Consider the following 26408-nt stretch of genomic DNA (forward strand, 5'->3'; position numbering starts at 1 on the left):
GTCTGGGCCTAAAGAACCTGCAGTCTCATTGCTTACATGTTGATGTTCTCCAGGCAACCGCAGTCAGGGCAGAGCTGCAGGACCTGCTCTGGCCAAGCTCTGGCCTCACATCCATCCTGTTAGCTGGTCTAACCAGAGAACCTCTCTTGCCTTACCTTGTCTTTCTTCAAACCCAGCTTCTGGGTCTCTGTGAACTGAATCTGTAGCTCTTGCAGCCGCCGTTGCAGGATGACAACCTCCTTATCCTTCCTTTCCATATGGGCCGATGTCTCCTCCCTCAGCCCGTGCAGGTCCAGCTCCAGCTTCATCATGTCTGCAGGTGGAAGGGACAGAGTGCTCCTTGCTCAAAGGAGGGCTCTGGCTTCCTTCTGCCTCTCCCCACTGCCTCCCGCCCCCACCCACTCCCAGTATACCCTTCATGATGTTTTTCTTCTGCTCAGACACAGCCTCTAGCTCCATGCGCAGGTCCTTCACCAGGTTCTGATATTCCTCCACATGTAGGCACTGGCTGTCTTTCTGTTCCTGCAAGTGCTTCAATATCTGGACAGAGAGGACAGGAGCAGGGTGGGATGAGAACATGGAGGAAGGATGCTTTCTAAAATGCCAAATGTCCAGAATTGGCAAATCCAGAGAGACAGAGAGTGACTAGTATTACAAAACCAATATACAATGTAATGCCAGGCAACAGCTTGGTGACTATTTCACACAGAGTGATCAGGGGCTGAGGGAGGGAGGAAGGGGAATGAGTGCTCATGCACATGGGATTTCTTTTGGAGTAATGAAAACGTTCTGGAATTAGTGTGGATGGTTGCCCAACTTTGTGGCTATTTTAAAACTGCTGAATTGTATACTTTACATAATGAATTTTAGGGTGTGTCAATTATATCTCAAATTAAAATAATAGGAAAAGGATATGGCAGCTTGTCACTGTCATGCAGAATGTGCCCAAGAGTCATCACCCCTTCTGTCCTACAATTAACAGTCTTTGATGGACACCTACTGTGTGCCAGGCACTTTCCTAGGTGCCGGGGAAAGGGGAAAAAAAAACATAGAAACATGCTTGCCCCCAAGGACCTGGCCATATAGTGGGGTGAGACAAAGAGCATAAATAGTTACTTGTAGAAAATATTAACAGTTGATAGATGCTATGAAGAAACAGAACAGTAAAAGGAGAATGGAGGCATATGGGAGGAGAGGATTGCCATTATGAATGGAATGGAGAATTTGGCCCCACTGAGAAGATGCCTCTGAGCTGGGGCTTGCTGGAGGTGAGAGAGTGAGGCACATTGTAGTCTCTGTAGGTATCTGCAGACAGGGGAGCTAGCCAGTGATCAAACTCTGGGGAGAGAACATGGGGGAGGGCATGTGGCTAGAAGATTGAGTGATGGAGAGAGTAGGAGGCATGAGGTGAGTGGTTAATGGGTGATCACATCATGGGGGGCTTGTAGTCCTTGGGCAGGGACTTAGGCTTCTACTCTGAAGGAGAGGATAACGGGCTATAATTAAGAGAAGGTAGAAACACATGGTCAAGGAGGAGCAGTTTGTCATCTGGGCATCAAGGGACAGTTATGTGATTTCAGAGTTGTCAGTAAGGGCAGACTGCAGCATGAAGACAGGAGGGACGGTCACCCTATGACCCAGGTGTGGGCACTGAGGGGTTCAAAGGCTCACTCAGGCCAGCTGACTTCTGACATTGACCATGATCTGGATAGTTCCATTCCCAATAGAATATCCAGGTACCATGAAAGAATTGGATAAGGACACATAAAATGGCAAGGGAAAATGTGCTCTGTTTCTTGGGGAAATCTGCATCATTTTAAAAAATGGAGTGGTAAACAGGCATTAGTGTTTTTTTTTTTTAAGATTTTATTTATTCATGAGAGACACAGAGAGAGGCAGACACACAGGCAGAGGGAGAAGCAGGCTCCATGCAGGGAGCCCAATGCAGGACTCGATCCTGGGACCCCGGGATCACACCTGGGCCAAAGGCAGGCGCTCAACTGCTGAGCCACCCAGGTGTCCTGAGGCATTAGTGTTTTAGTCGATATAGAGTTTCATTTTTTTAAGATAAAAAAGTTCTAGAGATCTGTTGTACAACAGTGTAAATATGACAACATGACTGAAATGTACACTTAAATGTGATTAGGATGATAAATTTAATGTTATGTGCTTTTAACCACTATAGAAAAAAATAAAAGAATATGGAAGAAATAAAGACATTTTTCAGACAAAAAAATGGGAATGTTATGAGATCTTGCTGTAGGTCAGGAAGTGAATAACATGGAACTGACCTTTAAAATAAATATTGACAAAATAAATAAATAAAATAAATATTGACAGATGCCCAAGGAGAAACTCCAAAATTCAATATTGATTCCTCATTCACTCAAACTTTCTGGCATCAGAAAGTCCCGGAAAGAGAAGAGTCTCCATCCCTCCACTAGAGGACCCTTGGAGAGCTTATATGTATCGTTTACTCTCCCTGCTACCCCCCTTTGCTGCTATTTCAGAATTAGCAAGCCTGCCCACAGTATGGCCTCTGGTGGCTGGATTTGCCTTGGACTTCAGGTTTGCATATGACTGACTTAAGATCTCACCTAGGAAATGCATACTGGTGCAGCCATTGTGGAAAGCAGTATGGAAGTTCCCCCAGAAGTTAAAAATAGAACTACCTTATGATCCAGCAATTGCACTACTGGATATTTAGCCAAAGAATATAGGAACACGAATTCAAAGGGATACATGCACCTTGATGTTTATAGCAACATTATTTACTATAGCCAAGGTATGAAAGCAGCCTAAGTGTCCATCAATTAATGAATAGATCAAGAAGATGGAATATTATTCAGTCACAAAAAGAATGAAATCTTGCCATTTGCAATGGTGTGGATAGAGCTAGAGAGTATTATGCTAAAGGAAAGAAGTCAGAGAAATACAAGTACCGTATGATTTCACTTATGTGGAATTTAAGAAACAACAAACAAAGGGGGAAAAAGAGAGAGGGACAAATAAAGACACAGATTCTTAATTATAGAGAACAAACTGAAAGTTAAACAGATGATGAAGATTAAAGAGTGCACTTATCATGATGAGTACTGGGTGATGTATTGAACTGTTGAATCATTATATTATACACCTGAAATTAATAGAACACTGTAAGATAACTAACTGGATAAAAATTTTTTTTAAATCTCATCTAAGAATTAAAAAAAAAAATCTCATCTAAGAGAGCACTGAACCTAACTTTGACTATTAGTTGGTCAAATTTTGCCATTTGTTTACATGGTTTAAATACTTACTCACTATTAGAATCAATTTTTGATATCACTTTGAATTTTGAAAATATTGAGTTTTCAAAAAAAGGATTTTGAATAAATAGTATTCCCTAAATTTGGTGTTTTTCAACTCCAACTAGAAACTAGAAAGCCAGCCAGAGGCTTTGTCTTGTTTGGGCATACTGTTGGAAAAAGGTTAAGAAGCAGATGCAATTCCAAAATTCAGCTATAAAATTGAATACTGCCAGACACATTTATTGGAACTTGTCATACATTACATGCAGTATCCTTGTAGCAGGGTCAACCAAGTTCACACAAATATAAAAATATAATATAAAAAATTTAAAATAAGCAAGAAAACCCAGAATCAAACCCACCCAACTCAATTCAATCTCCCCCCAGGCACAAATAAGCAAAAGTTCCCCCACCTTTTTAATATCTTCACAATCTTCTGAGGAGCTAGGAGGATGTCTGTGGGTGGCTGTATAGGAAGCAAAGTCCGCTTGTAATTTTATCAAAGCCTCTTCACGCTCCAGAACCTATAAATGAGTGTAGGTCAGTTATGCTGAATGATCAATGCAACATGATTATGACTAGTACTGTTTTGCAGTGTTCCTTTTTTCAGCCTAAGTTTGTTGTAATATTATGCAATCCATCACACACTTTTTGTGGGCTTGGAACAGAGAAAGAATTAGGTTCTCAATCTTACATCAAGGTTTAATGAGGCATGGACAGTGGTTTGTTGGAAATCTGTCAGTGGCCACATTTTGGACTCCCTCCTGAATCTCTGTGTGACCCAGTTTATGAGGCAGAAGGTTCTTTAAAATTTGTGATGGAGAGATATACCTAAACTAGCAGAGGATGGGATTCAAAGTTCAATAATTAAAGAAGTTTCTGATAGAGTGAGTGGATGTGTATGTTCTTTTAAAAAAAAGTTTAAAATCATGAAATTTTTGTTCTTCTTTTGAAAAGAATTCAAACAAAACCCAAACATCAAAAATTAGTGAAATCTCTCCACTTTCTCATTTCCACTGGGGGACAGTGGGCACTATAGGGAATTTACAGTATGTACTTCTATATTATAATCAAAGACTAAAAAACAAAAGTGGAGTTGAACTATACATGGCCCTTCATGATTTTGCAACCTTTTATCAACAATATATCACAAATATCCTTCTATTTAGTCCTTACAGTTTGCTTAATCCTTTTTCTTGGCTGCATATTATTCTACAATATGGATCCCTCTTTAACAATTTTTTAAAAATCAATTCAACCATTTCCCTGTTGATGAACACTTAGGTTGTTGTGAGAGATTTTTAAGTCTCTTTGGAATCTCAAACTTAGTGTCAGTTGGGGGGACATATTCATATTCACATTCAATGGGGAATATGAACAAAAGGTGGGGACAAGTACATATAAGACATTTGAGGAATCTTGGTGAAAGAAATTACTTTATGTGACTCTTTTCCCCTCCTTTCTCTCCTCATGGCCTTATTTTTGTTTTTTCAGAAAAATATTCTTTTTTTAAACTTTTTTTTTAAAGATGTATTTATTATTTATTTATGATAGAGAGAGAGAGAGAGAGACAGAGACAGAGACACAGGAGGAGGGAGAAGCAGGTTCATGCGGGGAGCCCAATGTGGGACTTGATCCCGGGACTCCAGGATTATGCCCTGGGCCAAAGGCAGGCGCTAAACCGCTGAGCCACCCGGGATCCCCTCAGAAAAATATTCTTGAAGTCACTTACCAAAGCGTTACTGCAGGCTAGTTTATTTCGAAGTTCCTGGATTAGATCATCCTGTTCAGAGACCTTTTGCCAGACTTCAGACAGTCGTTTCAGGGTCTCCTGATGCTCTTGAATCATGCAGGAAGAAGTGTATATACGCACCTTTGAATGATCACCCTTGTTCTCAGGATCCTGGGATATTTAGAAATAATGAGTTTGTTTTGTTCTTAATATTTGAGTTAACTTCAGAATATCATGAGCATGGAAAATCTCTTAGTTCTGTATTCTGAAAGATCTATATTCTGTTCATATATATGAATCATATCTTTCTTAATAAAAGAAAAAAGTTAACAAATGCAGATACATGGTAAAAAATTCAAACAGTTCACAAGGCAATATACTGGAAACTTAGTCTTCCTCTAGCTTGGCCCTTCATGACTCAAGTCTCCTCCTCTGTGAGTCTGGGTTGCCAATTTTGGGATAAAATATCCTTCCAGGGATATTTTATGTATATAACCTGCTGCTTTTTTTCCTTCACTAATGAAAGTCTTCTAAGACCCTATTCTAACTTTATGTTTTCACTTGACAATTTATTTAGGATATTTTTTCATATTGTTGCTCATAGATTTATCTGGCTTTTCTTTTTTTTTTAAGATTTAATTAATTAATTTATTAGAGACACACAGAGAGAGGCAGAGACACAGCAGAGGCTCCACAGGGAGCCTGATGTGGGACTTGATCTGAGAACTCTGGGATCATGACCTGAGCCAAAGGCAGACAACCACTGAACCACCCAGGTGTCTTTCTGATTTTTCTTTTAAAATTAACTTCAAATTACACACGTAATACATACATATATATTATCTTTCTAAAGCATTATAACATTATAGGCAAGTCTAAATTCCTCTTTGACTATACTACCTCTAATCCCATACTTGCTGTGTTCTCCAGAGATGACAATTTGTGCATATACTTCTAGACCTTTATGTATACATTTACATAATACAAAGGAATTTATATAATACAGATAATATTACATTGTCCTTTTAAAATATAAAAATAGTGCTCGCTTTGGCAGCACATATAATAAAATATAAAAATGGATTTTTTTTCCTAAAAAAGATGTCTTAGAAATTTATCCACGTTAGTTCATGTACTTCTGGCTCTTTTAGATTGCTTTTAAGTGTGTTTATCCAATCTCCTATTGATAGGAAAATAGTTGTTTCCAAGGTATTTTCTAAAATGAAGCTGAAATGAATATTTTTGCACATAAATTTTTTAGTATATGTATGGATTAAATTAATGTTTCCAAGGTCTTTTCTAAAATGAAGCTGAAATGAATATTTTTGCACATAAATTTTTTAGTATATGTATGGATTAAATTAATGAAATAGGACTGCTAAGACATATTTAAAATTTTGGTATATATTACACATTATCCTTCAAGAAATTATACCAATTGATACTCTCATCAGCATGAGTATGCCCATTTTCCTACAACCATTTAAAAAAAGTCTTTTTCTAGGTCATCTGAAATCATGCATAAAGGTTACTACATGCACATGATTTGCACTAACAATGAAATGAACTGATTTAGATAGCCAGAAAAGAGCAAGAGTTCCAGTTTGGATAGTAGATATTTCTCCATTAAACTTGTTTTCCTAACTGAGCTTTTTCAGGCACAGTTAGAAATAGTTTATGTTCAATGAGCATGAAAGCTACCCTTGAAGAAGCTGCAGAAGGGTCAGTGAGAAGTCTAAAATTGAACATAAATAATATTCTTATAAATAAGTTAGTGTGTAAGTGGGCAAAGGAATGGAAAACAATAGAAAAATTAGGGAATAGGAAGATGATATCTACATGTCCAATGTCTTAATACTACAGGATGCAAAATAGAAATTAATTTAAAAGTAATAGAAAAAAAATTCTCTGGATTGAAGAAATTGTAGATCTTCAGATTAAAAGGATCAGTTAAACTTTGAGAGGCTTAATGAAAAACAACCTAAATAACTTTGAGTCTAAAACCCTCTAGAATTCAGACATAAAACTGGTGACTTACAAAAAATGAGAAGCAGACTGACATCTAACAATTCCTCTCTAATACTGGATGGTACAAGACAATGCGGCAGTAACTTCAAAGACTTAAAGGAAGGTGTTTCTGAAAGTTTGTATATCCAGCCAAACTAGCAGTTAAGAGTGAAGACAAAATCATCTTGTTCAGACATGCAGATATTGAGAAATTTTAACACTCACAATAGTTTCTGAAGGAATTAGCAAGGAAGTATTACAGTAAAAGGAAAAGTCCAAGAATTTAGAAGAGGTAGAGTATACTGCTTAAGTAAGGATTGAAAGTTGGTTTTATTAGTAATCTTAAAGAAATGCATATTTTATATGTTATAAAAACAGTTCCAGAGATTCAGAGAGATAAAAACTTTCCAACTCATTTATATTAGGGTAGCATAATCCAGACACCAACATGAGATGAGAGCACAAGAATGTGAGTGATCAAAACAAATCTCATTTCTGAAAATAGATACAGAAAATGAAACTTTAAGAAATTTAATATAGCAGTTTATTGTAATGTAATGGTTTATTATTATTATTATTAAAATAAAGCAAAATAATAAATAAAATCAAATAATAATATGTCATGATCAAGTAAGGTTTATTTCAAGAACATGGAAATTGTCCTATAACTAAAAATCTATTAATGTAATTCACTTCATTAAAGAAAAATACTCAGGTCCCTGGGTGGCACAATTGGTAAAGCCTCTGCCTTCAGCTCACGTCATGATCCCGGGGTTCTGGGATCGAGCCCTGTCTCAGGCTCCCTGCTTAGTTGGTAGTCTGCTTCCCCCTCTCTCTCCCTCTGCCTCTTTCCCTGCTTGTGCTCTCTCTCTCAAATAAATCAATAAAATCTTTTTAAAAAAAGAAAGTAAAGAAAAAAAAACCCACCTCTATGATAACCTTGATAGCTGCTAACAAAAACATCTGATAAAGTTCAACATTCATTTCTGACAAAAATTCTTGGTAAACTACATATAGACAGTCACATCTTCAACTTGAAAGAATATTAACAAACATCCAGGAACAAACATTATACTTAATAGTGAAATATTAGAAATGTTTGCTTTAAAATGAGAAGCATTTAGATGTTATAGGCATCTAATGCCTATAGATGTTAGAAGGCAAGGATGTTATAATTCTACACTGTTTTGGGAGTCCTGGTAAATGTAGTAAGATAGAAAATAAGTTGTATGAATGTTGAAAAGGAAAACAATTTAGAAATACCAAGCAGTCCACTGAAAAATCTGGTCAGAGAGTTTTTAATAAGGTGATGGAAAAAGAGTTTTCCTATACATTAGTAATAGTTAACAAAATTAAATGTATACAAGTTCTCATAAAATCAATAACAACTGTACTATATCTAGGAATAAACTTAGCAAGAAATATGTGAAATCTATGAAGAAAAGTATAAAATCTTACTGAAGAGTGAATAAGTAAACTTAAATAAAAGTAGAAGCATGTCATGTCCCACAGAATATGCTAATTTTCCCCCAAATTAATATATAACTTGAAAGTAAGTCAACATAAATCTAAATTTCATCAAAAGATGATGTAAAAAATGGCCAAGAAATATTTGGATGTCAAGAACAAGAAAGGAGGACCTGCTCTGAAGGAGCTAGCAAAACATATTATCAGTTAAAGTCGCTAAATAACTGTGGTCTTGGTGCAAAAACTGGCAAATAGGTCAAAAGAACAGAGTTCAAAAAGAGCCATGTGTACACAAGAATTAGTATATTGGAGCACCTGTGTGGCTTAGTGATTGAGTGTCTGCCTTTGGCTCAGGTTGTGATACCAGGGTCCTGGGATTGAGTCCCGTATCAGACTCTGTGTGGGGAGCCTGCTTCTCCCTCTGCCTGTGTCTCCTCTCTCTCTCTCTCTGTGTCTCTCATGAAAAAATAAATACAATCTTTACAAAACAAAAAGAATCAGTATATATACATATAGAGTTGGCAATTCAAATCAGTGGGGAAAGGGTTCAGCAAATAGAGTTGGGACAAGTGGAGGCCCCTTTTGGTAAACATAAAATTATATAAATCTATAGTCATATATCTACATGTGTATGTAGATTATCTGTCTACCCATCCATATTAATTCCAGATGGACTAAAGATAAAAACATAGAAATATAAAAAATATAAAAGTGCTAAAAAATGAGGTAAACTTTTAAAATCTTGGGAATAGAGAAGTCCTTTCTAAGCAAGAAATAAAACCTAGAGGTGCCTGGGTGGCTCAATTGGTCGGGTGTCTAACTCTTGATTTGGCTTGGGTCATGATCTTGGGGTCATGAGATTGGGCTGTCAGGTTCTGTGCTTGATGGGGAGTCTGCTTGGAATTCTCTCTCCCTCTGCCTTCTCCCACGCTCTCTCTATCTCTCTCAAATAAATAAATAAATCTAAAAAAAGAAAGAAAGAAAACCTAAAATCTATAAGGGAGGACTGAGAAATTCAACTCCATAAAAATTAAGAAAACGTTGGTATGGTAACAAATACCATTCATAGAGTAAAATGAAAAGTTACAAACTAAGAGAAGATATTTGTAACATGTGTAATAAAACATTATTACCTGTAATATATGAAGAAGCTCCTATAAGTCAATACAAAAAAAAAAAGCCTAAATATGTAATAAAAAATAGGTTCAAGATTTAAACAAGGAATTCATCACATGGAAAGCCACATGACCCATACTTATGAACAGTGCTCCATACTTTTTTAGTGTAGTGGGCACTGTGATGTGCCTCCAGGCCTTTTCAGCAAGGAAGGACTTACCTCCTACTCCAGCTGCTGGCAGTGCTGCCCTGAGAAAAGGAGACTACCTGGACTGAAGAAAACTGCTTTGCTCCAAGTCATGCCTCTCCCTAAGGGAAGCTCACATCCATAACTGATCAACACAGTGGTAAAAGGCCAACTCCCATCCCCCCAATTTGGGACCCCTTTGAACATCCATCCAACCCTAGAACTCCCATAGGGTTGGCAGAGACCTTTGCTGGGACCACACCACTGCTCAACTTTTCCCTCTGCCCAACCCTGCTTCCTTCTCCTTCCTTTCACAGGTGTTGATACCAAGGGCTCTCTCTAAAAAATATAGTACGTGCTAATCCATCTCAGAGTCTGCTTCCTGGAGGAACCCAACCCACAACTGTTGGAACTAAAGGAAATGAAAACTGTAATGAGAAAACTTTTTCTTTCCCCATGCAACTGTTTAGCACGACTTAAAAAGATTGAAAGCACAACTTCCTGTACCACGCTAGTGTGGGGGAGTGCCCTTAATTATTGTTGGTAAAAGTGTCAATTTGCCAACAATAATTGGTAAGTGTAGAATCTTTCTGGCATTCAATTTAGAAGTATCTTTTTTTTTTTTTTTAAGATTTTATTTATTCATGAGAGACACAGAGAGAGGCAGAGACACAGGCAGAGGGAGAAGAGGCTCCATGCAGGGAGCCTGATATGGGACTCGATCCCAGACTCCAGGATCATACCCTAAACCAAAGGCAGACACTCAACCGCTGAGCCACCCAGGCGCCCTAGAAGTATCTTTAAACATTAAATGTAAGCATATCCTTTGACCCAGCAATCCCCACTTTAGGAGATTATTCCATGAGAATAAGGATGTTCATTACAGCTTGTTTGTAATAGACAAAATAGGTCAGTAGATGGTAGAGTCACACCATAGAATACAAGGTAGTTACTAAAGGAAATTGTCAAGATACACATTTAAAAAGCAAGGTGTAGAACCACATTTGTAAAATGACCCATTTATGTAAAAAGAAAACCCTAACCATTTATATGTGTAACTGTATAACAAAAGACTGAGGAAGATTCCCAACAGATTATTCAAGTGATTACCTAACAGGAGGAGAGTAGGGTAGAGGAGGCTGAAAGCAGACTTTCACATTTAATCTCTGTGATTCTGTCTAGGGAGCCTCTGCCATTGTATTACTTGTGTAATTAAAAAAAAAGCAATTAAAAGAAAAAGAAAGATTCAGGCATTTTGGCTCTTTGTTATCTTTCATGGGTTTCACCTCCTGTTTGATCCTGAAGTCGCGGTTTGCATGAGTCCTGTGACTGAGAAGAGGCCCCCAGCCAGGTCCCTATGAGAATGTGGAAGATTTGAGAGCTCATTTGGTATTTGGATTTTTGCCTTACTTGAAGTGCTGGCACTTTATATTAATTAAGGAGCCTCAAAATTCCTAAGGAGGAATCTGAAAGGAGATGTGAAGACTGGAAATTGAAAGCTGAGGGTTACAAAGCTCGAGGGAGGGAAGGACATCTGGTTGAACGTTTGGGTTTCCCTCAGAGAAGGCAGGGAGTGTTACTCAGGGACCAGCTGGGAGCATGTCCACTTGCTGGAGCGGCTTGGTGTGAGTCCTACCTGACTGACGATCCCGCTGAGCTCCCCCTCCAACATCTTCACTTGGCACTCCAGTAACTCAATGTTGCTTAGGGAAGTCTGGTATTTATCCCGGTAGAGGCTTAAGCTCCTTTCCAGGGAGACGATCTTGTCCCCAGCCAAAGCAAGTTGCTCTTGTGCCAAATGGAGCTTCTCCCCTGTGTTCTCATTATGATTTCCCATTTCCTCCTCATAGAGAATCACCTGTTGGTGTAGGAAAGGAACCACAATGAATTCATGGAAACATCTAATGAGGAATGGGTATGGCTATAAGACCCCATGCAGAGGAATCTTATGTTTAACTGGAAACCCAGATGTACAGAATTGTATGTACAGAATAGGCCCAGCACAGATTTAAAAGCTAATATATATAGTATCAGAATGTTAATGATTAGAAATTAAAAAAAAAAAAAGATTGTCCTATTTGGATGGTAAGTTTCTTAAAGGCAGGTACCATTATCTTTCCCATCCTGCCTGGCATGTAGTAAAAACTCAATAAAGACTTGTTAGTTGATTAATGGGAATGAATTTGTATAGCTCCATTTTTTTAAGGGCTTCAAGTGCCAGTATTCTTTGCTTCCTAGGTATTCTCTAGGGATCTAATTTAGAAAATGTGGAGTCCCTCCTGCACACAGCAAAGTTCCTGAGAGAGACTAGGGGAACAACCCCAAGTTCCTCTGGGACTTGCACAATTCTTATATAGATTACATCTCTTCCTAATCGATTAATTAGTCAACCAACTGACAGACATTTATTGAGTACTCATAAACAATGTCTTGGATGCTGAGGGAGTATATATCTATAAGACAGGCTCCTCCCTCAAAGAGTTTACACTCTTACAATTTTGGGAAGATATGATTTACAACTAGCAAACAACTGTATACAGCTGAGCATGCTCAACTGTATGCCTAGAGTTACATGTGTTGAAGGAGTTAAGAGCAGGAAGGTTTCATTTTGGTTCAAATATTTCAGTGTAGAATTTGGATAGAACACATTCTGTTGCTCTAAGCTAATTATACTTGCTGCCTGCCATTTGAAGTTCCTCCTAAGAAAAGGTCATTTAGTTTGAGAAGTTTATCAGATAAGGGGAAGAGGGAAGGAATATTTTATATTCAAATGTTTATAAGTATCTACCAGTGACTCGCTCACATTCCCATGGCACTCACCGTTCCTCTGAATGCTAAACCCATCCCTATCACAAGCATCTTCAGCTCTTTGCCTGAGGGATGCCTGGGCTTCAGGAGCCCACTCAAGGAGAGGAGCAGGACAAGGCAGGTTACAAGTATGGAGGACTTAACACCTTCTGGTGCAGCCTTCAACCAATGACTGGGTGGTTGGCCGGGATCACTCCGAGGCATGTCCTGTCCTACCTCCTAGAGTTCTCCAGAGGGATTGAATCCCAGGTGCCCTTGCAGTGATCTTAATAGTGATTTTCTTTATGGGCTTCCTGCCTTACTTTGATTCACTTCTCCACCCTCCCTCTGGGATCATCTCCTGAATTAGCTATTTTACATTCATCTCCTTGTCTTAGGCTCTGCTGTTGGGAAACTCATCCTTAGACAGAAATTTGATGCTACTGTACAGCAAAGTATTGAGGAAACTTGGCCGAATGGCTTGAGTAATTTTTTCCAATGTTTTCCCAGCTTGAGGTCATTTTTAATGACTACTACTTACCAGATCCCATATCAATTCTCCCCTTCCTCCTTAGTAGTTGAGCCTTGAATTTATTTGGGACAGTAGTGCATGTCACTAAAATACATTTCCTTGGCTTCCCAGGAAGTAGCTGTAGCCATTTGACTAACTCTGGCCAGATACATAAATAAAAGTTGTGTGGGGCTTCTGGAAAGTGTCCTTAAAAGAGAAGAGTGTGTCTTTTTTTTCCCCACCTCCTCCCCTGCCCCCTTCCTGATTATCTGGAACAAGGATATGATGGTTGGAGCTCCAGCAGCCACCTTAGGAGATCTAGAAAATGGAAGTTTTAAGCTGATGATGGTGGACCCAAAACATAGGATCCTAGGTACCTGATGATACATGCAGTTCCTGTAACAGTCCTAGACCACCTATCTCTAGCCTTCTTTTATATCAGAGAAATAAACTATCTTAAGTCACTATTACTTTGGGGTTTTCTGTTACATGCAGCCAAATAGAATCCCAACTAATTCAGGATCGCTGTATTCAGGCTGGACTCTTGTTTAAGAATTGCCAGTTTTAACACAGCCTTGCTTTAGTTCTATTAAACTATTGTTTATGTTCACAGGCTTTGTCCTTAATTATATTTTGTAGGATAACCTTTCTCTGTTTCATTCCCTCTCAATCCTTTTCAGTAAATTCTCATAATATTTTCTTTTTAAAAATTCTACATTCTTTAAGTCCCTTCATACGGCCCCTGGAATTAGTCCTTAAGTAATATCACCATCCTAGACAGTCCTTGGAATTTTACCTCTAATGCAAAGGAAGGAAATTCTGGGGGAGGTTGTGTATCTCATCACTTAGAAGCCATAGTTTTACTGCTGCTAGTGTTACCACTGCTCAACTGGTTTATATTCTATAGTTTTGGTCTTTGGAATTTACTCAGGATTCCACAAGGATGCTTTTTCTGGTTTAAAAAAAATACTATCTTGGGACATGAATGGAAATGAATGTCCAGAATACACTTAAGTCTATATGATCTAAAACTCCAGCCTGAAAATAAATGACCAATCTGGTACTCTCAATGATTGACTCAGACTCAATGTCTGGTTATCTTATCAGCTATCCAAGTGCTAGGAATTTATGTATTATCAAAATCTGATTTTTCTAAAAATGGTTCATTTAATGGACTTTATACCTTTTTTATAACCCTCAGAGACCAAGAGTCTTTTGCATTTAAATTGCAATGGTAATTGGATGGAAGTGATGGACCTATATGCACACCACACACACATACACACACACACACAAGTCACACACATATCACATGTCCCACATATATTGATACTGGAGCTCTCACCCAATTATGCCATTCTGTTTAGTTCCCTCTGCTCAGCTTCAAAAAGATTAAGAATTAAAGAGGGAAATTTGATAAAACCTGCTCAAGATGTAGAGAAGCTCTCCTCTGTAAGGCCAGTGTCTGCTTTCTAGTAGATGTGACCTGTTTTCTGTAGGTACATGGGCTTGGGGACATTTCCATAGTTATTCTATCTATACCTCATCTTCTTTCAGTTTGCAGTGATGGTGGAGAAGAACCAGGTCAGAAGTCTGCTTCTCTAGGAGGGACTGATACTGCAGGAGGGAACAGTAAGAAGTCTGTAACTCCTCTGTGCGAAACTCTAGTTCTTGCTGAAGGGCTAGCAATTTTTTCTTGAGTTGTTGGAGTTGTCTCAGATGGCACTGTTTACTGGGCTCAAACTCCATCTGCGACTTCTCAAATGCTAATGTTTGTTTCTTATTCTGCAATTCAGATAGAATATATGAAAAAAGCATAGGTTGTCACTAAGTATGCATTCATTCTTTGATATTTTTCATTTGTTCAATCATTGACATCCATCTATCCATCCTTTCACCCACAGAGCACTTATTAAACATTTCATTCTATCCACAATGAAACATCATTCTGTATTTCCACCCTGTAAGGAGAATTTAAAAGAAGAAAAAAAAAACCTAGTTCTTTCCTATTAGTTAGATCTACCATTCATACTATTTAGGCCAGAAGAAAAAACATACACCTAAAGGACCTAGAAAGTAGTATAAAGATACACACAATAATACACTTTTTTTTTTTTTTGTCTTCACATTTAAAGATAACCCAATTGATCTAGAAGGCAATGGATTTCTGGTCAGAGTTCTTGGACTAAACTCGATTTAGATAAAAGGGTAAACACTTGGGTGGGCTCTTGGAGAAATAGTTTTCTGGAATGCTGGGAAATGGGAGGCAGAGAAATTGTTCAGGCACATCTGTTTTCTCCTCCCGAAGGAAGATGTGACCTTGTAAATGCTGAGTGTGTGTGTGTGTGTGTGTATGTGTATGTGAGAGAGAGAGAGAGAAAGAGAGAGATGGAGAATGAGAGATCTTTTCCTGCCAATCCACAATCAACTTGAAATGCTGCTAGACCCATCTTACATTTTCATCCATTTATTCAATAAACATATGTTGAGCACCTACTTTATATCAGGCATGCTGCTGGTAGGATACATCCCTGAGTTGTTTATTTCAGTATAGGTGAGGTCTTTGCACTGAAGTTTCTATATTTTCTTTTTTTTTTTTTTTTTTTTTTTAATCAAGTGCTGCATTTAATGAAAACCACCTTAGACAGAAAAGGAGACAGGAGAGAACTATAGAGAACTGGCCACTCAGACGTGAGTTTCTGTGGTTGAGCATGTCCCCTCCATTGACATGCTGGGCACCACTGGACAGCCAGTCACTGTTGTTGAAGCAGCAGAGCTGGAGGTGCTGTCACAGGTCAGCAGACTTGCTGGCCCAATGTACGGAACTCAAGGAGGCACTTGGAGATGAGGAACTTGCGGATGTAATATCCCAGGAGGTGAGGGAGGTTGGGAACCCGTCCTCCGCTGCAAAGGCTGATCACCCGAGGGCAAATTATCCAAGGGCCCTGTGCAGCCTCATTTGGGTCCTGACCCGCTGGACCCTCCGTATTCCAACAGCAAGAAACACTGAGGACAATTAAATTCATGCCTATCCCTCCCTCTCTCTTCTTCCCTCTAACCCTTCAAAGAAGATATTACAAGGGCAATAGTTCTGAGCTCTCAGGAAACAGGGTCTGGAACCTTCTGGAGGCTGAGAAGCATAAAATGGTGGTGTGGAAATTCCTTTCATCTTATGGCACTGATTTAGGTTAGACTGGATTTCTCCTGCCCTCCCTCCACTTGTGCTCTCTCACCCCCAGATGGACATACTGGCCTAAACAGCACTAGCCTTCAATCTGAACTGGGATTTCCCAGCAGAAGAGATGCTGATTGTTGTCGCCCAGAAGCATCCACTGCACCACCAGTTTTATAGAGGGGTATTCGTTCTTCACTGGCAGTTTGTTCAGGTAGCTGTAGGTCTTATCTTTCTGGATGGGGCAGTTGATTCCACTCTTACAACCATCAGCCTCAGGAATGGGAAAGGGAACTGCGACGCCCAACACGATGCCATGCACCACGGCTTTGCTACTTTGAGATGGAATATTACTGGTGAAGGTGACATTGACACTGTAAGATTGGCCTTTGTGCAGTTTGCAAGGCTGGGCAGGGCATGGGTTCACATTCAGTTCTTTTATAACTCCAACTGCAGAACCACAGTCCTTGAAATGCACCGGCTCCGCCAGGGCCGAGGCGCCGAGCGCCAGGAGCAGGAACGCGGCGACCAAGAGACGCATCGCGGCTAGACAGGTTCCAAGCGCTCCAGGGAGCAAGTTTCTATATTTTCTTGCCCAACATCCCTGATGACATGTGAAAGGTGGATAAAGAGGGTGCCTCATGGGCGTTCTTTAACTCCCATCTGTTTATTATCTTCCTACTTATAAATAATCCTGTCCAATTTTTGCTCTCCTTCTTGTTTTCCCTGCAAAGCTGCCTTTGCACCAATACCATAGATTTTATTGGCTATGGCATTTCACATTCTGCTTTGCATTGCAGTGACCTCTCTGTATCTTATCTCCTACTTAGATTATAAACTCCTGGAGGGCAGGGGCCATGTCTGCTTCTATAGGACCTAGACTAGAGGTTTACACACAGCTAGGTATCAAAGCAAAGTAGGAAATAGAGAACAGGCAATCTCATTGGCTTCCCAAAATTTGAGCATGTGGCCTTGGCCTCATTAACAGAGTACTTTCAAACTTTCTGAACTTAACATTTTCTTTTTTACAGTTTTATTGAGGTACGCTTTATATATCATAAAATTTAACCACTTTAAGTGTATAGTTCAATGATTTGTAGAAAATTTATAGAGTTGTGCAACCATTATTACAATCCGGTTTTAGAACATTTCCATTGGCTCAAAAAAATTTCCTTTTGCCCATTTGCCACTCTTGTTCCTACCCTAGCTCCAGGCAACCACTAATCTGCTTTCTGCCTCTATGGATTTGCCCTTTCCAGATATATCATATAAATGGAATTGTATAATACAATACATCTTGTGTCTGTCTTTTTTTGCTTAGCATAATGTTTTAAGGTTCATCCAAGTTATAGCAAGAATCAGTATTTTATTCTTTTTTATTGCTGAATTATATGAATATACCATATTTTGTTTATCTGTTCACCAGTTAATGGACATTTGGGTTGTTTCAGTTTTTGGCTATCCTGAATATTGCTGCTATGAGCATTAACATAGTAGCCATGTATGGATGTGATACTTCCCTTTAATGAATTTGTTTAGCAAACATCGTGGTGTACCTACCACATGTCAAGCACTGTAGAGGTAATGGAGATATAGAAGTTTGCAAAACAGAATCCCTGCCTTCATGCAGTTTGCATCTATGGGGAGGGGGGAGACAGCAAGTTAAATAAATAAATTATGTAGTGTATTAAAAGGAAATGTGCTGTGGAGGAGAGTAAAGCAGGGGAGAGAGATGAGGAATGCTTGCATGGTAGCAGCTGTAATATTGAGTTAAGTATTTTCATGGAGGACCACATTGAGGAGACATTTGAGCTAAGACGGGAAGGAGGCAGAGAAGGAACCTGGTAGGAATCTGCAGCAGGAACATTCCAAGGAGAGATAGTAGCAAGAGCTAGGGTCTAGAGGTGGGAGGTGCCTGGTGGTGTCTGAGGAGCCACTTTGTTCTGGCTGGAGCAGAGACAGTAAGGGGGAGAGTGGTACAAGATGAGGTGAGAAAGGAAAGGGAGGTCGGCTCCTTTAGGGCCATATAAGGCCATTCTAAAGACCTTAACTTTTCCTTTCAGTGAGATAAAAGGACATTGGAAGGTACTGAATGGATAAGCGAAATTATGTCCTTTAGATGTTACAAAGGACACACTGGCTGCTGTACTGAAAATCAACTGTAGGGAGGCAAAGACCAAAGCAGAGAGACCAGCAAGGAGGCAGAGAAGAATGCAGGGAAGAAGGGATGGTGACATGGACCAAGTTGGAAGTTGGGAGAAATGGTTGGATCATGGATATATTTTGAAAGTAGATCTCAACCAGACAAATTTGGTTGTGTCTGTGTTAGATGTGGGATGGTGGGAAATGATGGTTATCCAAGGCAAGATGACTCCAAGGTTTTGGTCTGAGTAACTGAAGATGGAGTTTTAATGAGATTAATTCTGTGAGATCTGGGATTGAAAAGAGGAAAAATCTTCTCCAGTGAGAGTGAGTGGGGGCCACTTGGGTAAGCTAAAGGAAGTTCACCACTATGGTCACCAGCAAAAGAAATCCTAGGCAAGAAGCTGAACTCTTGGCCTGAATATCTGGTGTGTGTGGCTGAAGAGAAGCTAATGACATTTCTTTCTTAAGCCAAACAATGCTGAATTTTGTATTTACTCTGTGCAGCTATAATTGCCAACATTTATATTAAATGTTTTTAGTTAAGTGCTCTCATTCTTTTCAAGATAAGAATGCTGCTATTCTCACAACTCATCCATGAAGGGACTTGGAAGTGGTGTGTGTGTGTGGGTGCTCATGCACACATAAACATATCAGGGGATGTTTAACAGCCCAAATCTTCTGTCTACACAGGTAAGCTGGGAGGGGGGGATGCTACTTGGAAAAAGACATGGTCAAGAATAAATACCTAATGTGGCTAGAACTAAGCAAAGGAGTGAACATCCTGGGGTAGGGTTAATTGAGAGGGCTTATTTTACTGAAGCAGATACCCAACAAATCCTTATTAGATTATGCTCAAATTCTGTTTTTCTTGGCTTTGTTGAAGTTGGCTTGAACTCTGACAATTAAGGAACTGGATTCCTAGTCCCTCAAGTGCTCATGTGTAACTGTTGATTTGGACGTGCCTCTCCACTGATGGGTATACGTGACTTGGTTGAAAACTAACTGTGATCTCTTCATTGTTCGTTCATTCTCTTCTTATTTCATGTCCCTGTTTTCTCTTCATTATACAAAAGAATGAAAGAAGTGCTTTTTTTAAGCCAAACTTTTTCTTTCCTTTTTTTTTTTAAAAGATTTTATTTATTTATTCATGAGAGGCACACACAGAGAGAGGCAGAGACATAGGCAGAAGGAGAAGCAAGCTCCATGCAGGGAGCCCGATGTGGGATTCAATCCCGGGACTCCAGGATCACGCCCTGGGCCTAAGGCAGGTGCTAAACTGCTCAGCCACCCAGGGATCCCCTAAGCCAAACCTTTTCTGTAGGGCTTCCCCTCCTAGCATGCTGTACATGCTACCTGTACATGCTACATGTACATCATATATTCTTAGGTGTGTTCGTAATCATTCTTTGGCTTAAAAGACACATGTCTTTTTCTATGTGTATAAAGCTTAGCAACCTATCAGTGATACCAATGAACTGTTAGTAATTTCTCTTCCCCAGAGGTCATGTCGAATCTTCTGGGTTTAATTTTGATTTGAGGTAACATGATAGACGAACCAGATGACGAGAGTTCATTCAAGTCTTACAGTACAGAGCCAACATAGCACTTGACCAAATCTGTCTGGTTGGAAAGATCCAAGAATTGCTCATATCTGCAGAGAAACTGCAGTTTCCTTGAGTGAGAATTTTAAACATTTGTACACTATAGATACCTATGGGTTTAGAGGAATCAAGTTTCAAAGTCTTGGAGAAAAGCCTAGACTTATTTGGGACCTATTAAATTTCTACTTATTTATCCTTAAGTATTCAAAAGATTATTTTTCTTAATTCTAAATAAATAGAAAATCACATGCTATAGATTAAGCCTACATTTCACTCATATATGTGACAGAAAGCGGTATGATAAAGGCATCAATGCATTTCCTATTGCCTCTTTGTCTTCTTTTTTAAAGTTTTCTTTCTAGTGAAGACATAGACATTTTATTAGATATTTATTAGATTCTGCTTTGAGTTTTAAACTGAGATTTGGGGAAAGCGAGCAAGTTGGAAGTAATCTTCCAAAGTAAGATTAGTTCTTGAAGTTATCATCCAGAGTTGGACATGATTCAAGAGGATGTCTGGTCCACCATGTTTCTCAGATCGATTTCTATCCAGGCCCTAGCTGTCTTAAAAGATGGAGAGCACTGGCCACCAGTAGGAACCTGTTCTCATATTTAGTCAATTTTTCAGCTGTACTTATGGTCAAAGAGATTATAGCTATTGCTCTTTCCTTGCCTATGTGGCTACTTGATCACAGAAGGAAATTAATTGGCCTGGCATGATTTGCCTTTTGAGAAGTCACTTTGGTTTCTACCCAATACTTTGTGCTTTTCAAGTTGATGCTAATTGATTGATGTTAAGTTCTATATTTTCCCTGATATTGAAGTTAAGCTGACAGGCCTATAATTACCAGGATTGTCCTTTTTCCCTTTTTAAAAAGATGAGCACTTCATTTACCCTTTTTCAGTCTACAGGGACTTTCTTTATCCTCTTGAGTTCTCAAAAATAATCGCTAGCAGCTATGTAATAACACCTGCCAATTCCTTAAGTACTCTTCAAAGTATGTCATCAGGTCCTGCTGATTTGCCTAAAGCGGCTTTTCAAAATACTTTTTAACCATTTTATTCCCTATTCTAGTTTGCGTTCTTTTCTGTCTCAGGTTGGCATTACTCTGGTAACTGGATCCCTGCTGCTTTTTCCCCTTCATTTAAGAACTGAAAGTCTCATCTTTCCCCAGTCATTGCCATGAACTTCTTTCCCTATCTTTGAGGTGTTAAATGGGATATTTTCCCTGTAACTCTGGGTTAGCCTTTTATCACTAGATAGGTTTATCAATTATTTTTTATATCCTCTATAAAGTACATTTCTTGTACTTTCTTGTATTGGTATAGAACTGGGTGTTCAAATGATATGCATTTCTTTTGGATACATCTTTATGGTTTAGACATTTTTCTCATCTGTGAGCTCTGCTTACCAGAGAGTCCCTTTAAAGAAAAAAAAACCTCTTAATGTCAGAATAATTTTAGATTTACAGAAAAATTGCAAAAGTAGTATATAGAGTTCCCATTTACTCTTCGCCCATCTGTCCCTAAGGTTAACATTTACATAATTGAGGTGCATTTGTCCCACTAGGAAATTAACATTGGTAGATTATTATTACCTTAACTACATACTTCATTTGGATTTCATCAGTTTTTCCACTAAGGTTTGTTTGTTTCTGTTCCAGGGTCCAATCCCAGATCCCACATTGTATTTAGCAATTCCACTTAAAAAAAATTTTTTTTTGTCATTTCCAATGACTCAAAGTGATATTTCTGTGTCATAATTTCCATCAAGGAGGTATTAACCCATATTCAACTAGTTACTTTTATCTTCAGAAATCAAACTTCTTTACATAGTTTTATGCTAAGAATAGTGTCATTCATCCACTTCAAAGATGAGTTTGACAATCTGGGCTTACTAAATATCAGAGTATAATCCCCATGGTACCACCAGGGCCAAAGGGGCCTGGGCAATTGCTCAGAAAGACCTTTCTTTTCCTAACTTGGTCATCCTTTTATTATGATATCTCTGTTCTTTTCTACTTTCACTTTAACTGAGGCACTCTTTTGGTTCCTGGGCAGGGTCAGGACTACAGTGGGACAAGTGAGGTGCAAATTTTAAGGAGGCATTCAATCGGGGTGGGGGGGCAGGGGAGGTGGCATGCAAGCTCAGGGTTGGCACCTGAGGAGTTCCCTGTAAATGTTGCACCCTATGTACTCATTTGCTTCATCCTAGTCCTATCTTCATTCCTAAGTTTTGGAGCATAACATATTCTTGATTTATAAGGTTACTCCCTCCCCCATACTTACACATAACGTCTGATGTAGATTTTTAATTTTCTTTCCTAACTGCAATTTTGAACTATGACCTCTGGCTCATTTCTCCAGATCCTTGTTAGATATTAGTCAAAAATTTCACAAATTCTTGGGTTTCCTCTTTGGTCCCATGTTACATTTCCTTGTAGAGGGCAGATCTTGCAGGGATTTTCTGAGTGATGAGTATAAGTCTACATCTAATTGTGTATTTGTATGCGTAGCCTGCAATTTAAATTCTGCACTAAGTGCTAGGGGAAAAAAAGATCCTGTTTTAAAGCTTATTTCAAGCTGTTAGACCTTCTTCTGGGCAATTAGAATAATAAAATGCGATTTAATACCTTTCTCCCTCCAAGTTGCTAGGTACATTTATAAACCACATGGCTTTTCCTGACTGGGGGAATAAATAAACTTGTGGCAGCAATGGTGAAAATATCCTAAAATGTTAATATTTAGAAAGAAATAAATTATGATAATATTCTTCCTGAGATCCATTTAAGAAAACCAATGGATTTTTCTATGTTTGTGACCTCCTAAGGAAAGGACAGTAACACTCAGTAAGATAAGGTGGAATTACTTTGTTGGTATGAATTTTTAGGGAATTGCAGAACAATCTGTGGTTTCCTTAGGGAGGTGGTGAGTCCTAGAAGAGCTCTAACAGACACAATTAAGAGAGACTGGATCCTTGACCACAAATGTGGAAGACAGTGGAGTCTTAAATAGTAGCTAAGGCTGACTTGGGGGTCTAGTGACAGGTCTGTGCAACTGGTACATGCTTCACGTTTGCCAAGGATTCAAAAGGAAATGAAGACTGCAGGTAAGGCATTCTTGTAAACCCAAAGTTGTGAGAGAGCTATGGGAAAATATTTCCCAGATGGCTCCCCAGCTTAGGGGGATAAATTTAGAGACTGGTTTACAGACCCTAGCACTAGAGTTTCCAAAGACAGAAAACCTGAGGCTGAAATGAAGTTGCCTCAGCTGATGAACTGCCTGGTCTACAGGTAAGTATTGGTTCAAAAAAGATAGTCATGCCAGGAGAAGATGATCATGCCACTGTTTACACATGTGCAGGCCAAATGTTACCGGGTATCTTGGCTCACACACCTCTGGAAACAAGCCCTGTGTCAAGGGACTGAGTGTCAAGTAGGGGTTTACGTGGGAAGTGATCTTGGGAAACTCAGGTAGGTAGGTGAAGAAATGAGACAACGAAAGGAAGTGAGCTGCTGAAGAGTGTGTTATCAGCTTACTTCCCGCTATAGGCAGCTGGCACAGGGTCCTGTTGAGGAACGCCAGGGACAGAGCAAAGAGCATGCCTGGAGTGTTCTAAGACTGAGGGGTGAGAGAGAGAGGTTATTTCACCATCTCTCCATCGGTCATTGGTAGAGAGCTGCTTCTGGGTTCCTGCATCCAGAAGAAAAGCTTGTAGGCAGAGAGCTGATGATGGGGCAACAAAGATCACCTGCTCCTGAGAAGTGACACCTCTGAGTAGTGGGACAGTTGTTATCTTCATGGTTGATTTAGAAGTTTTTCTAAAATCCATTAGGAGATGCTACTCTCCTTATATAACTATGATTTGGTCTTTTCAGGACAATGGGCCTCAGGTGTTGCAAATCCAGATGTGAAAGGGCAGATAAGGAAAAGACAGGGCCTCGAATGGAGATGGCCTTGGAGATAGCTAAATGGAAAACTCGTGAGGGCAGGGATGGGGTTTTTGTGTGTATGTGTGTTATAGGGTATATGTGTTGAATTCTCTCTCATTGCCTGCTCAATAAATGCTCTTGAATGACTAGTGGAAGAATTTTCTATTATTGTTCCTGCCCAAGGGAACAGAGGTGGAAGTTGAGGGAGCAAAGGTGGGTAGCAGCTGCTCAATTCCTTACGTGGCTGCTGTTCATCATCGTCTCCTCCACACAGAGCTGATTCTCCTGCAAGGTCTTCCCCTGTCTCTTGCAGACATCATGCAGATTTTTGATGTCAACTTGCAGGCTCAAGAGCTTGCTGTTCAGGTTGCTCACTTCTCTGTCTCTCTCCCCCGCCTAGGCAGTCAAAAAACAAAAGCATCAATTATAAACTATCAAGAAAATGCTTACTTTCGTTCACTTAACTGGTTGACAGAGACTTTAAATTTGCTGGAAATTTGTCCATCAATTCTTGGCTGTTATTACTCATCCAGTGTAACATTTACACAGTATCCATTTGCAAGGTGTCTGAGTGCTCTGCATTATTCAGACAATTACTTATTTACATTAATTAATCTTCACCCACTGCTGTGGGTACATCACAGACACTTCCCCTGTTTTTCAAGAGGAAGTCAGTGCCTAGAATAATTCCAGGCACCTACCAGACTGTCTATAAATATTAATGGCTCTGGCACTGATGAACTGAACATAGTGAGATGTCAAATGAACTTGTCAGGACTATAGTGAATCAGTGATGGAGTTAATGTGGATTCTGAAGTGTCTTAACTTTCTCTTTTGCCCACTAAACCAAAAGACCTCCCTTACCTGTAAACCTAGTGCTTTTTGGTGATGTAGACCAAGGAGAATAAAAGTAAAATCCCTGGGCTGATTGCATAGGATAATCTGTCTTTGATTACGAGTGAAAAAGATTAGCTAATTACAACTAGATCAGAATGGAAATTAATGATTGAGATTAAAATAGAGGGTATGGAGCAAAGTAACTTGGGTAGGGTTGGGGTTGTAGAGCTGTGGTAAGAAAGTGAGTGCCCCATCACACTAGGATGCCCCCTTCCACTGCCAGTGTTGTGGGTGGCAACGGTATGAAAAGAAATCAGGAAGAAGCTCTTTGTGAACCTGTCCGGTGCTTTAGTCCTATCGCTGTGCAGACTCTTCATAACAAGAGGACAAGTCCTACTACCTTTGAGTTTTAGATGCTGGAACTGAGACTCCTCGTTTTATGGTAGATGCTTATCTTAGATTAGGTTATCCAGAGTAGGCACTTTGGCAAGGATTCCTGGCATCTACTAAAGAAACTCTCCCAAGAGAAATCAACAAGTGGAGGAAGCAGGACAAGGAGGAGGAAAAAAGCCAGTGAAGGGCATGATTTCAGACAAAGTCCTTTAGGCAGTAACTGTAGTGTGATCCCGCAGGGAACTCTGGAGTGTAAGTTCCATCTCAGAGTTTGTCTTGATTAGCTGCAAAAGCTGGGTTGTCAGACTCATTATCAGTCAGTCAATGGCTAAGGGTTGCCCCATAGGATATAAGCTCCCAAGGAGTTTCAGCTCTCTGCTCTTATGAGCAAAGTGACCCCAATAGCCCAAGGGCAATTCTTCTAAGAGAGTTTCAGGAGCAAAACACAGAGAAGCAAGCCGTGGGTGCACAGAAATGGTAAGGTGATCCAGTGCCCAAGGTCCCATAGCTGGTTAGCAGCAGAATGAGGAGAGTTCTTCTCTTCTGACCCTGTAGCCAGTGATCTACCACCATATTCCACTGATTGCTTTGGCTTCTTAAATATATGAGCTACATAACACTCATTCCCAGGGGAGCTGGAGACCTGATATGGACATTGTAAATCAAGCCTTACTGGACAGGTCAGTTTAAGAGACCTCTGCACAAGGCCGAGGGGCCAGAGGATAACCACGAGAATCGGACACCGCAATGTCAGAGTATTCGGAATTCAGAAGGTTTCCCAGAACTGCTGCTGTCTCAGCTGATTTATTTCTTCATTTCCATTTAGTACCTGGATTTTTTTTTTTTTTTTTTACCACTTTACAGTTTAATTAGGTTAACGGCATGGCTCTGTCATTAAAAGGATTTCATTATCTCAAAACTCTTCCTCTCTTGCTCCTGTCCCTTGTTCCTCACTTTCAGAAAAATAACAGCGGATGTCAACTGCCCCAAGCATGTAATTACCATTACAACAATTTGCCAGGGACTCTCTTAAGAGAATATGTGTAGAGCAGCTAAAAAAAAAAAAAAAAAAAAAAAGAAAGAAAGAAAAAAGAAAAAAGAAAAAATGGTGTATAGACACTGTTTTCTAACTAGAAAACAAAATCCTTGACCTGACAAGGAGCAGCAGTTTGATTCTAGTGCCTTAAACTCCTTTTCTTGTTGCTGCCACACTGGGAATAGGGAAGAGAGGC

The 26408-nt window shown here is 39.4% G+C and overlaps 2 protein-coding genes across 6 annotated transcripts in view; both read right to left on the reverse strand.

Moving 5' to 3' along the window:
- PMFBP1 (polyamine modulated factor 1 binding protein 1) overlaps positions 1 to 26408 on the reverse strand; it is a 50474-nt gene that overhangs the window by 19530 nt on the left and 4536 nt on the right. For all 5 annotated transcript variants that reach the window (XM_025426701.3, XM_025426702.3, XM_025426700.3 and 2 more), the window contains exons 3-9: positions 24187 to 24342; positions 14640 to 14882; positions 11436 to 11657; positions 5023 to 5193; positions 3704 to 3814; positions 414 to 540; positions 156 to 313 (exon numbers count right to left, since the gene is read on the reverse strand). In XM_025426701.3, coding sequence (XP_025282486.1) covers positions 156 to 313; positions 414 to 540; positions 3704 to 3814; positions 5023 to 5193; positions 11436 to 11657; positions 14640 to 14882; positions 24187 to 24342 — 1188 coding nt within the window. The remainder of the gene's footprint in view (positions 1 to 155; positions 314 to 413; positions 541 to 3703; positions 3815 to 5022; positions 5194 to 11435; positions 11658 to 14639; positions 14883 to 24186; positions 24343 to 26408) is intronic.
- On the reverse strand, positions 15686 to 16842 carry LOC112646584 (NPC intracellular cholesterol transporter 2). Its single transcript, XM_025426703.2, has one exon. It carries the CDS (start codon positions 16808 to 16810, stop codon positions 16361 to 16363), a length of 450 nt encoding a protein of 149 aa, XP_025282488.1. The 5' UTR covers positions 16811 to 16842; the 3' UTR covers positions 15686 to 16360.

The sequence above is a fragment of the Canis lupus genome, chromosome 5, assembly GCF_003254725.2.
Source record: "Canis lupus dingo isolate Sandy chromosome 5, ASM325472v2, whole genome shotgun sequence".
NCBI classification, from domain to species: domain Eukaryota; kingdom Metazoa; phylum Chordata; class Mammalia; order Carnivora; family Canidae; genus Canis; species Canis lupus.